This window comes from Meriones unguiculatus, chromosome 3 (genome assembly GCF_030254825.1).
Source record: "Meriones unguiculatus strain TT.TT164.6M chromosome 3, Bangor_MerUng_6.1, whole genome shotgun sequence".
NCBI classification, from domain to species: Eukaryota; Metazoa; Chordata; class Mammalia; order Rodentia; family Muridae; genus Meriones; species Meriones unguiculatus.
This window is the reverse complement of record NC_083351.1, coordinates 140954725-140966742: the sequence shown is the minus strand read 5'-3', so window position 1 is coordinate 140966742 and position 12018 is coordinate 140954725. Positions and strand designations below refer to the sequence as shown.

General features: G+C 43.2%; 1 protein-coding gene across 22 annotated transcripts in view; it reads right to left on the bottom strand.

The window, feature by feature from the left end:
• Window positions 1-12018, bottom strand: part of Limch1 (LIM and calponin homology domains 1) — a 313519-nt gene that overhangs the window by 97866 nt on the left and 203635 nt on the right. For all 22 annotated transcript variants that reach the window (XM_060380703.1, XM_060380697.1, XM_060380695.1 and 19 more), the window contains exon 4: window positions 1916-2022. In XM_060380703.1, coding sequence (XP_060236686.1) covers window positions 1916-2022 — 107 coding nt within the window. The remainder of the gene's footprint in view (window positions 1-1915; window positions 2023-12018) is intronic.

Sequence of the window (12018 nt, the reverse complement as noted above, 5' to 3'; positions counted from 1 at the left end):
GACCTGTGGTGCCTGACGGTTGTAGATGAGCAACGAAGAAAACCTGAGTTTCTGTCTTAGCTTCTGAAACCAGAATTATCCTGCTCTGGTAGTTTATTGGAATTTAAACGTAGCCGAAGTTAATAGCAATAAAAATAAAATTAGCTAGAATGAACCAGGAGTAGACGTCCCTTCGCCCTCCGCACGCCGTGTATGGGATTAATCACTGCCTATGGGGTTGCACAGTGCTATTGTTCCTGGTTACTTGCCATGCAGGCGAAACTAGAAATGTGAGATGAGGCAGAACCTAAAATAATTTCCCAAAATGAACAAGAACTTAACAGAGTTAAGATTTAGCTCAGTAACAAATGGAGCATGTGATGGTTACAGAGAGGCCTATGGAGGCCTCTATAGTGAAATATTGTAATTTTTTTGTTTTTGTTTTGTTTTTTGGTTTTTGGTTTTTCACCTATATTCACTTTCCATGAGCAATACTAAAGAATGGCCCATTAAAGACACAGAAGTAATTTTACATCATCAGTCACGGTTGAGTTGAGTCTCCTTGTTCCTGGTCACGAATCATAAAATCCTCTGTAAACTTCCTAACTTTATTCATTCAGTAGTTTCAAGTCTCCCATCATTTTATTATGAAATCATGCTCAGGAACTAGAACAGAAAGAACAACTCTGAACTGTGGCTTCGTTCCCTTCCGTGCTCCTCTGTGATAAAGTGGCACTGCCCATGATAAAAGGGCACTGCCCCAAATTATCAAGTCACGGATCCTTTCTACTCAATCCAGCCTTCTGGGTTTTATGTTATTGCTGTTGTCTGTAACAGGGTTTCTCTTATGGAACCCTGGCTCACTTATGCATTATATCATGCATTATGTAGATCAGGCTGGCTTCAGTTTTGCAGAGATCCTCCTGCCTCTGCTTCCTAAGTACTGGGATTACAGGATATATCACCACACCTGATGTTCAGATACCTTTAAAAAGATTTACTTTTAAATTATATATATGTGTGTATATCAGTGTATGGGTATGTGTGCATGAATGTAGGTAGGCCATGGAGGCTAGAAGAGAGAGCCAGATCCTCTGCAGCTGGAGTTATAGGAGGTTCTAGGTTGCCTAATGTGGGTGCTGGGAACTACCCTGAGATCCTCTGCCAGAGTGTTACCCCTCTTAACCTCTGTGCCATCTCTCCAGGCCCAGGAGAGACGAGACTCAGCCCATTGCCCAACCATACTCATGCTACATACTGTTTGAATAAAATGGCAAATGTTTTATATGACATCACAGGCTCTGCAGAAGCTCTGAGCTATAGACAATTTATTTTTGCCATCCCAGAAGGATGGATCTTATTCTGCGCATGAGCTTTCTCTTTATACAGAAACTCATCCAAATGCAAGAATCCTTTGGCTCCAAATATGGTTCACTAAGTAGATACAGGCAGAAGTGGCCAAAAGGCCAATGATCAATCTCTGAAAAGCTTAATCACTGCCACATATGAGAAAATGGTTACAAATGGGAATGAAGGAGCCAGCTTCCCACCATAAAATGCCTTCTCTGCATCATCAACAGTGCTCAGTTTGTTTACTTCCTGTGTAGTCTGCCAAGAACTATTCAACTGCCCATTGGAGCCAATGAAATGGATGCTGTCTAAAGCACATAGATTTTGTGCATATTTCTCTGCAGTCTCACTTCTAAACTTTACTTAACATTTTCTCTTCTTCAAAATTCTGGTTCTACATGCATGTGAAAAATGCTCTGTGCAAATGATAGGACACTGTGCTGTGAAAGCTTGATTTTTTGCTTGGGCATTTTGATTTTATTAGGCACACCTAATCTTTCCACCTCTTAGAACTTACAACATCCTCACAAAGCTGCAAATCAAAACATCAAGGGTTTCCTTTAAACATAAATCAGGCATTACTCACTTGACAGTGACCCTGTTGGACGTATCCTGGAGGTCACTCGGGTCAAAGAGTTGAGATTCTTTAAGGCCAAGCTCTTTGCAGCCTCTCAAGAATAAGATGGTATTGTCCTGGAAGGAAGGAAAAGAAAAAGCCTGAGTTATTTAAGATTATCTTTGTGAGTCAATCCCACTTCATTAATAGTCCAAATTGCTGTCAAGATGCCAGCCATCATGGCTGCTAAAGTCACATCTAAACCATGGTGTGTCACACAACAAAACTGCAGTGAGGAAACACCAGAATAAACAAATGAAGACGCTTCCAAAACCCTAGCCACACCAAATTCAACTTTCCCTTTAGCTTGATACATTTGTAAAGAACTGCAGGTCGGATGCCGCTACAAAGGGAATTTAGCATCATTTTAAGGAACGGCGCTTTTAGAGAGTCAAGCATTTTCAACTGCTTCTAAATCCTTTCCTTGTGCCTTACTGCTTAGAACTTGGTATTAACAGACACTTTAAAATATAATTAGAGTTGGGGGAATGGGCTAGTTGGCCGAATGCTGACGGAGCATTCATCTGAACCTGAGTTCAGATCCCCAGCACTCAAGGAACAAAACCAGGCATGCCAGCCTATTCCCGAAATCTCAGCACTAAAAGATGGAGGTAGAAGAATTCCTGGCTGGCTAGTTTGTGTAGTTGGTAGGCCCCAGATCCAATAAGAGACCTTGTCTCAAAAAATAAGGTGGACAGTGGTGTTGGTTTGGATGAGAATAGACCCCATAGGCTCGTATAATTGCATGGTTAGTCCCCAGTGTTGGAACTGTTTGGGAAGGAGGAAGAGATGTGACTTTGTCTGAGAAAGTGTGTCAGTGGGGATGGATTCCGAGGCTTCAAAAGGCTTCCACCATTCCCACGGTGCTTTTTCTGCCTCCTGTTTGTGGGTCAAGATGTGAGCTCTCTTCTGTTCCTGCTGCCATGCTTTTGCACTGCCATCATGGACTCTGACCCTTGGAAACCATAAGCCCAGTTAAAAACTTTCTTTCATCCGTTTTGTTGGTCGTGGTATTTTAGAACAGCAATAAGAAAGGAACTAACACAACAGCAACAGAGAAAAATGTATAATATTGACCTCTGGCCTCCACTGTATACACATATATCACATATAGGCATGTGGAATTGCACATATTCATGTACACACAAACATACAGCAAAGTAAGACATTGTAACACCACAAAATTCGAAAGCAATAAAAGATGTTGTTGCCTGAGGTATTCTCACCCTCAAGTTTCTCTTATTAATTGATTTAAATACATCGTTTGCAAATTCTTCTTCCCTCCACATACTCATTATGGGCTTTGACTGAAAAGACCTTTTTAATGGAGTGTACGATGAATTAAAGGATGAAAGAAATCTAGACCCTCCATCTTCTCTCACGTTACATTTACTCCATCAGCCTCTCTTGAATATTTGGGGGGAGGAAGGTCAAGGGGATATGGGAGAAGAGCGGGGCTAGCACAGGGTATAATGCTATGTATGAGTAAGTAGTGATGAAAGCCACTACTTGGTCAGCTAAAAATTAATTTTTAAAAATTAAAATATCTAGACTTGATGAGCAAGGTAAATGAGAAGCAAGTGAAGCTTCTGAAAACAATGCGAAGACCATCCTCAGGGTGAACACTCCCTGGCAGGCATAGGTTTATTTGAAGCAGCAGAGGAACGGGACTGGCTGACAATGGCTGACAATCGCCCTCACAATTAAGACGGTTCTGTCTGGGTTGCCCATCTATTGGACTTCCTAGGAATAAATGAGCAGTTCTGAAAGCGAATGCAAATTGTGGGTCATCTTTTAGAGCTCCCGGGACAACTGGTCAACAGATTTATTGCTACGAATCTGAACCTGTCCTCTTCTTGAGAGACTTCCAAAGGTGCTGATTGACTCCATCAGTTTGTTAAAAAGAAAAAAAAAAGGTAGGACAAGGTTCCAGGAGCTACATTAATGAGAACCCCTCTGAATGCTGAAAGAAGCTGCTGTAAACACCTGAACTCAGGGTGGTGATTACCCCGTTCACCCCAGGTAGTTCAAAGGGAATGGCAAAGATGGAGTTTTTAATCACCCAGCGTGTAGGCAGGACTCTCAGGCCCCCAAGAATCCTGCCTCAGATGTACACACCTTAGGTAATCTCCCCTTGAGAACAAGTGAAGCCCATGACTGTGATAAGATTATGGCATTAAACAATCGCCTCTAAGTTAACCAAGAGAAGGATTATCTGATTGGCAGTGATGTAATTAGGGATCTTTTAAACAGGAGGTGACATGAGAGTTCCTGCTGGCCCTGAGCTCCACAGCTGCAAAGGCTTGAATTCTGTTCACTGCCATGAGCTTTGGATAGGGCTCGGAAGATGCTCAGAGTCTCAGCCCTACCGGCATCTTGCTTTCAGCCCTGTGATATTCTGAGCAGGGAGCCCCTATCCAGACATCTAATCTGTAGACAATGTGAGGTAATAATTATATATTGCTCTGAGATGTTAGTTTATGGTAATTTTCAATGTAGCAATACAAAAAACTAACATGCCTGGGCTCTAAAGAACAATAGTTGAAAGTCGTTGACCTTCCTGTGGCCCATATCATGGGACCAACATCATTCCAAGGGCTGCGTTTATTACATTAATTTATTCGAACTCTGCACACCTTATCTTCAATTGACAGATGAGTGATCTCCTGCCTAGAACAATTATACAATGGTCCAAGGTTGCAATCAGCAAAGGACGAAGGCTGCAAAACAGTGGTTTATGTCTGACAAATCCAAGCATGGAATTTGAGGTCTGCACCAAAGGACAGTGGGGCTGCTTCGGGTAGGACTGATCTCAGAGGGTCTTACAGATGTAGAAAACAGGATGCAAGAGTCAAGGGCTGCAACTCTGAGAAGTGAGGACCCAGGTGGCAACTGAAAGGAGGATGGTTGGGAGTGAGTCCAGAAGGAAGTCAACACTAAGCAGGGAAGATTTAACAGGCAAGTGGGAAGACACGGGAAGACAGTTTTAGCCTCTTCTAAAACTGAGGTGCCTTCATCCTGGTGTGTTTTCCTTCTTGTATGAGGTCCAGGGATTCTTGTAGAGGCAGGATGTCTCACCATCCATAAGCCCTGTGCCTCTCTGCACATGACCTCTTTTGGCCAATGCTGCACTTGTCCCAGCATATCTGAAGCTGTCCAGTTCTTCGTCATTCGCTTCTTTAGTTACTTTCCACATGTTTAAATAATTAAATTTAGTAGTTCACACCTAACTCTTGAGCTTTCATTTTTTTAACAATTTATTTCATCACAAAATTCTGTCCTAGGAATAGATAGATCAAGGGAAGAACAAAATGGTAAGAACTATATCAAGTCTCCTTTAAAGGACCCAGATTTTTCAATTTATACTTTGACCATGCTGTTATTAAATTAATTAACCAATTACTTTAATTTTACATTTTGAGACAGGGTCTAATTCTATGACCCAACCCAATACTAAACTTCCTACATAGGCCACTCTGGCCTTGAACTCACGGTAATCCTCTTGCCTTAGCCTCCCAAGTGATGATATTATAAGCATGAGCCACCATGACTGGCCAGGGGATGACTTTAAATATCTCTTTCCTTTTAATAATGTTATTTTGCCTTAAGATTTCAGTTTTCGTTTGCAAAATAAATCACTTTGTATTCTTTTTCAATTCTCTTTTCTCTGGTTAATGTTGTTACCACCCAAGAATTTCTATATCTCAGTGAACTTTAGTTCAATACGCCATCCTGCTTGCTTGCTTCCAGATCTCTCCCGGTCTCAGAACATGTACCTTTCCTCATTCTCCAGGCCTCTAAATTGGACCATGAGGTTTCCCAGAAAGCAAAACTTCAACTGCTTCACCCTAGAACAGAGGTTCTCAACCTGTGAGTCATGACCCCTGTGGCAAAGCTCCGTCTCCAAAAATATTTACATTGTGATTCATAACAGTAGTAAAATTACAATTATGAAGTAGCAGTGAAAACGATTTTATGGTTAGGGCTTGCCACAACATGAGGACATGTATTAAGTGGTCACAGCGTTAGGAAGGCTGACAACCACTGTACCACAATGTGGTGATTCTCACTGTAGTGGGAGAAGCAGTCAGAGAGGCTCGGCACATGAGGAATCTTAATTGGCACATTTACATAAATGATAATTAGAAAAGCAAGGAGAAACCCTAAAAAGGTGTCACTAATCTTAGCATGTATTATATAAAAAACATGGCCGGCGTAGTTTTGAAAACCGGGGAAGTACTTTGTCAATACGAGATTCAAAGTGTACCAGTGAATTCTTTTCACACAGGCTTCGACTTTCAAACTTTAATGACCCAAGTCAAGAGAGCTGGTCCCAAAGATCAGTGAAGGCTTTTGCAAAGACAGACTGTTTGGATGGGTTTCATGAAGCATTTGTAACATGGACAGAACATTTGCAGCCTGTGTGCACCAAGCATTTGCCCAAATTGTCCCTGCTCTGTTCTAGGCAGTGGGACTGATTATTTTTTATCATCCAAACAACCATATGGGTCAGGTCCTACTGTCTCCATTTCCCAGATGAGCAGTTGACGAACAGAACAGTTATACATCATATAGAATCAAGCAGCTAAGCCCCAGCTAACTCATCACAAGGGTGGAAATAGGGATTCTTCAGAGGCAGAAACTCCAAGTCCCCAAGTAGCCATTCTTTTTCCTACCTCTCCAGTTTCTAGTTGTTTATAGTTATTCATCCATCCTGAAATCCCTCCTCTTTCTTTCTGCCTCTCCCTTTCCCTTCCTATCTCTTTCCCCATCTCAGTTTTTCTCTTTTCTGCTTTGCCTCCCACCAGAACACAAGTGTGTTCTCTCATCCTTCCTCCCTCCTCTTCCTCTCTTTCCCTCCTACCTCCACTCCTCCCTCCCTTCTTCCCTTCCTCACTTCCTTCCCCTCCTCTCTGTCTCTGTCTCTCTTTGTCCCTCCCATGGCATACCCCTGCTTTGAGAGTCCACATTTCAGAGGAGTAACACACCGTTTACTGAAGAAGGCAACTGCAAACAAGTCAGTGACTAGTACAGGGGCCAGGTGGGCTTCGGCGGGCATCTGAGTGTTTTGCAAACGGAAGTGAGGCCGTGCTCTCTGAGAACCATCAGTGGCCACAATAAAGGACAGGCCTCTGACCTCCAAACGGTCCTCTAGGACCGTGCATCCTGCATCATGAGTGCAAATAAGGAGGTGTTCTCCCCGGGCAAACTCGCAGATGCACACAGGCTCCCCGGAACCCCGTGCCATTCAGCACCCAGATCAGCAATATACAGGCTTTGTATGGCAGCCAGCAGGAACAACTGGGACTGGAAGACTTAAATAACTGCAGGTCTATTTCCAACTCCTTGCTATAACCTAATGATGCTGGAGAAGAGCCAAGCCCCAGTCAGAGGCAAAGCCAGAAGGAAGAGCCACCCAGCCAAGAGCTAACAGAGGCCAGCCACTGGAGCAGGCAAGAAGGACCACGTTCTTAATTACCCAGGACACATCCCGTACTTTCTCATCTGCCTTCTCCACACACTGAGACGTCTCCCCATTTAAAATTTCAAGCAAAGCCCACTCTCAGTCGCTCAAGTTCAGAAAGAAACCATTTAACAGTGTCTCAATCCAGTAGGAGGAGTGACAGAATTACTACAATGACTAGTACACGCAGTTCTTGCTAATGCAGAGCTAATGATGCCACTAAGACTTAGTAACCGTTGGGGGAGCTTTTTAGGGGTTAAAAAACCATTGTTATGAAAAAGAAAAAAACTCTGGCAATTAAAGATATATGCTGACGAAGTGTAATGTATGGGCCTTAGCTGGACTCTAGATTCTAGAAGGAAAAGTAAATAAGGCCATGTGGTTAGATTAACATAGAGAGCGGGTGCCTTAACTTTAAGGGTACATTATATCTCTAACACAACTTCTAAATGACTCCAATAAAATCACGGGCGCACATCTGTGTGTACCTTCATGGGTGGGAAGAGAAGGCCAAGAGGGCATAAAACAGGGATGGAGAAGAGAGAGGGATAATTCAAAGAGCAAAATACTAAGGATTGGTGAGTGTACACAGGGTCAGTAAATGTTTTTGGATTTTTGCTTTTTTTTTTTTTTTTATAAAGGGTCAGAGGTCAGATAGTAAATTTCTTTGTCCTTGTGCGCCATATGGTCGCCTCTTAAAAATGACTCAGGACTGTCACTGTAACTGGGCAGTACAGTTAAAAAAAGCACGTATGTGTATTCCAATACATGGTATTTAAACAGGCAGATTCAGGGCAGAGTTCAGCTGAGAACTGATGTTTAGTTCACTGTTCCAAGGGGAGAGTATTCAGTTATCCATATTCAGTTTTCTTGAAGCTTTTTCACCAGGAAGTCATTTCTGAGTGGACGGCTGAAAAGCCACGGGTGGAAAGTAACTCTGAGCCACTGGTAAGGAAGTTTGACTCTCAGTGAAACACAGAGTTCCCGAAGGGAGCCTGGCTGCTGTTAACACATGGTGAGCTACTGTTTGTGTAAGAACCATCTTCTACCTTCTTGTTAGGCCTTCGTGCTCTCCCATTTCACTGACTTGTGAGCCTGGCCTGTAAATGAAAATGTCTTCCAGAGCCCTGGAAGACCTGACCTTCCTTCCTGGCAACTCCTGCTCTAAAGATTTTCTATCTCTGTCCCTTCTCTTCTTATTGTAGGATGGGAGAAAGGTCCAGCTCAGGATAGTCCCTAATCCCAGCATATCCCCTAACCCCAGAGTGTAATTATCTACTGGAGGTAATACACACTCATTAAATATTTAAATATAATGTGTCAAGGAGTCTTCTAAACATTTTTAATGGTGAATAAATCAAAAGATTCCTTATTCTTCATGACCCTCTACATATTTAAATTTTTTTTTCAAAGTCCATATAAATAGCGAAAAGCTGGTTGAATTAACAAAGGTTCTTCCTGTCAAGCTTGAGGGCCTGACTTGAGTCCTATGTAGTAGAAACACAGAACAGATTCCTACAGGTCATTCTCTGATCCACACACACACACACACACACACACACACACACACACACACGCTACATTTCCATCTCTATGACAGAATGCTTGATAGACAAATTTTCAAAAAGAAGAGATTCACTTCAACTCATGGTTTTCAGAGATTTCAACACGTCATGGCGGAGAAGCCGTGGAGTTCATGATGGCAGGAAGTGAGAGCAGGCCAGGGAGCAGGTTAATGAGGTTGAATCCTGGCAGGGCTATACCTTTCAAAGGCCTGCCTCTCACTACCAAGGGTTCCACAGCCTCATAAAGCGGCACTCCCAGTTGGGGTCAAAGCATGAGCTTGTGGAAGACAGTTCAGAGTCAACCATGATTCTGTATGAGATTTTCTTCTTTTTTGGGGGGGGGGCTAGTATGAATGGGGTTTGGTACTCCCTGAGATTTCAGGCATCTGCTGGGGGGCGGATCTTAGAATATACTCCCTACAGAGAAATGAGGCTTTGGTACACAGAAGGCAGCATTAGGACACTTTTGTCCACTCAGGTCAAGAAAAGATTGTGAAAGATGGAAGGAAGAGCAGTCTGAGCATCTAAGAAAAGAGACACTGTGCATAGCCTGTCAGTTGCATGGGAGATTTAAGAAAGAAAGAAAAAAAAAGGGTTAAAGTGCTGCTGCCGTTATTTCTTCATTGTTAGTCATCAACTTGGCTTCTACAGGCAAGCTCAAGCTCAGGAGCAGGCTAATATATGCAAAGGTCACGTGCAAGGTAGTTGCCTTTATGTAAGTCGTCATTTGTAACTATTACACAGAAATGAATCCTTGAACCATCTTTCCCAATTCAGTCTAGAAAAGCCCCACTTAAGCCAAAGTGCAGGGCTATTAACTACATGATAGAGCAAATCCCTGCCACAGGAAGACGCACCCACAGATGTCCGATACTCATTGCTCCTGGCTACAGTAGGATCACGGATCCCATCAGCCTCTGTCCTCAGGAGAGGCTTGCTTTGCCCTTGGCAGTGCTTCAGGATGGAGGGGCCAGCAAGGCACTCGGCATAGCCCCCGGAGAACACTCCATGGCCTCATCCACTCCTGCTGCTCTCTTCTTCAGAGGGCAAAAAGGAAACTGCTCACTGCTTTTTGCTTCCCTGTGCTACAGAAAGGCTCCTCTGTCTCCCTGATCCACCATAAGGGGCAAGCAGCTTTTCTGGCCATGACTCAGGTGCCCAGCCATTAGCGGACCCCTTTCAGTGGGGTGGACCCATTTCCCTCACTTTTATTTCTTTTACTCAAATTGAGAAAGATCAACACGGTCTGCAGTTCAGGGAAAATAAAAGCAGTGTACATTTAGGATTCCAACAAACTCATTATGGCCAGGTATTTAAGATTCATTATATAAATGCATCCCTGTAATTTTCGGTTTCTGTAAGTGAAAAGACTATATGGAAACTATGAAAATGTAAGCTGTGATCACCTATGTTGTATTTACCATTTTAATACACTGTCTATAACACATGTTTGCTATTAAACCTTAATGAGCAATAGGATAGCCCCCCAAAAATGGAAATATATAGAGAAGACCAGATTTTGTTAGAAAAGTCAACAACCAAGATTAATGTTACTCTTCTACTCTTCCTTATAAAAGTCTTTTTAAAATGTGTTTTTTGTTAAATTTCCTACATGTGAGGCAAACTCCCTTCAACACAAACACAATTAAGAGGTTCAAAACGTAAGGAATACATTACCAAAACATCTCCAGGAACTTATCCCATAATTAATAGAACACAGGGGTTTCCTGGACTTGCCATGTTCACAGTTCCAGCGCAGTCTGTGCAGGCTCCATCGCTAACTCCTGGGACTGGCTGGAGTCCAACAACAACCAGCACTCGCCAGACTGTCAGTGAGTTTTTATTTGCCAGGAGCACTTAACGAGGATACCAGTTCTTCCACTGAGGAAAGGACAGCTCACTGCACCTGGGAGATTTTAGGGAACTGAACCAGAAAGGTGGCATCTGGGTGGGTTCTTAAAGTGAAAAAAATAAACAAATAAATTAAAAAAAAAAAAAAGCCATGGATGGGAAGTGAGCAAAAGCATGGTAGGCTTCAGAACAAAAATTGGAACGTGGTTTTGAGGTGGGGTGGGGGAGGAGGTGAGAGGCCCTCTGGAAATCCCTCGGTGGTGGGGAACCTGAGCCAGTTGATGTGGAGTCTTGGAATGCTACCTGCATCTTAGGTAAAGATGCAGGGTTCAGTGGAGAAACTCATTGGTCGGGAAGAAGAGCCTCTTCCAAGACAGTGGGCAGAAGCAACATCACCGCCTTAAGGAGCACGAGGAAGCTGATGAAGAAAGGAACTGGGTTCAATCTGGAGCGCCCTCTACCCCAAGAACCACAGCACGCTGGGAGCTTCTGTTTGCTCTGAGGTTCAACAGGGAGGCTGCTGAATAACACAGAGGTTTAGGAGTCAACTGCACATGTGCACAGGAGGGGGGCGAGGGTGGGAGGAGAGGAATGGGCTAAATGTCTTCAGAGTGTCTCGGTAGGTTGACTTTATTACTTTTATCCCACACTAACTTTCTGACTTCATCTACTTGATTCTTACCCCGTTGTTCCCTGAAATTCTCAAACAAACAAACAAACAAACAAACAAAGGGTCAGGAACGTCCTGCTAATCAGAAAATTTATTCATAGATGATTGAACAGTTTTCACCCAATTAATAGAAATAAGCATCATATAGAGACCATTTATTGGATGACCAATGTGTGCCAAAAATTTCGGTTCTAAGTGCCTCTCTTATGTAACATCACACAACAGCCCTGGCATGGTATGACTCTCCCCACACTCATGATCATGCAAGCCATACCTTTTTATTGGGTGCTTACTAACTGTGTACCAAATCCTGTTCTAGAAAGCAGGCAGGCTCAGAATGGGGCAAAGGGCAGTGCCAAGGCCCTGGCAGGGTTCTACCTGGCGAGTTTAAGGAGCAGTGAGGCCCTTTCCATTTACACTCTGAATTTCCACACTGTCATTATTCATCCCTGTCTGAGAGACTCACCCACATTCTCTTCCTCACACCAACTCTCCCCAATCCCAGGCTTCTCATTCTTTCTAC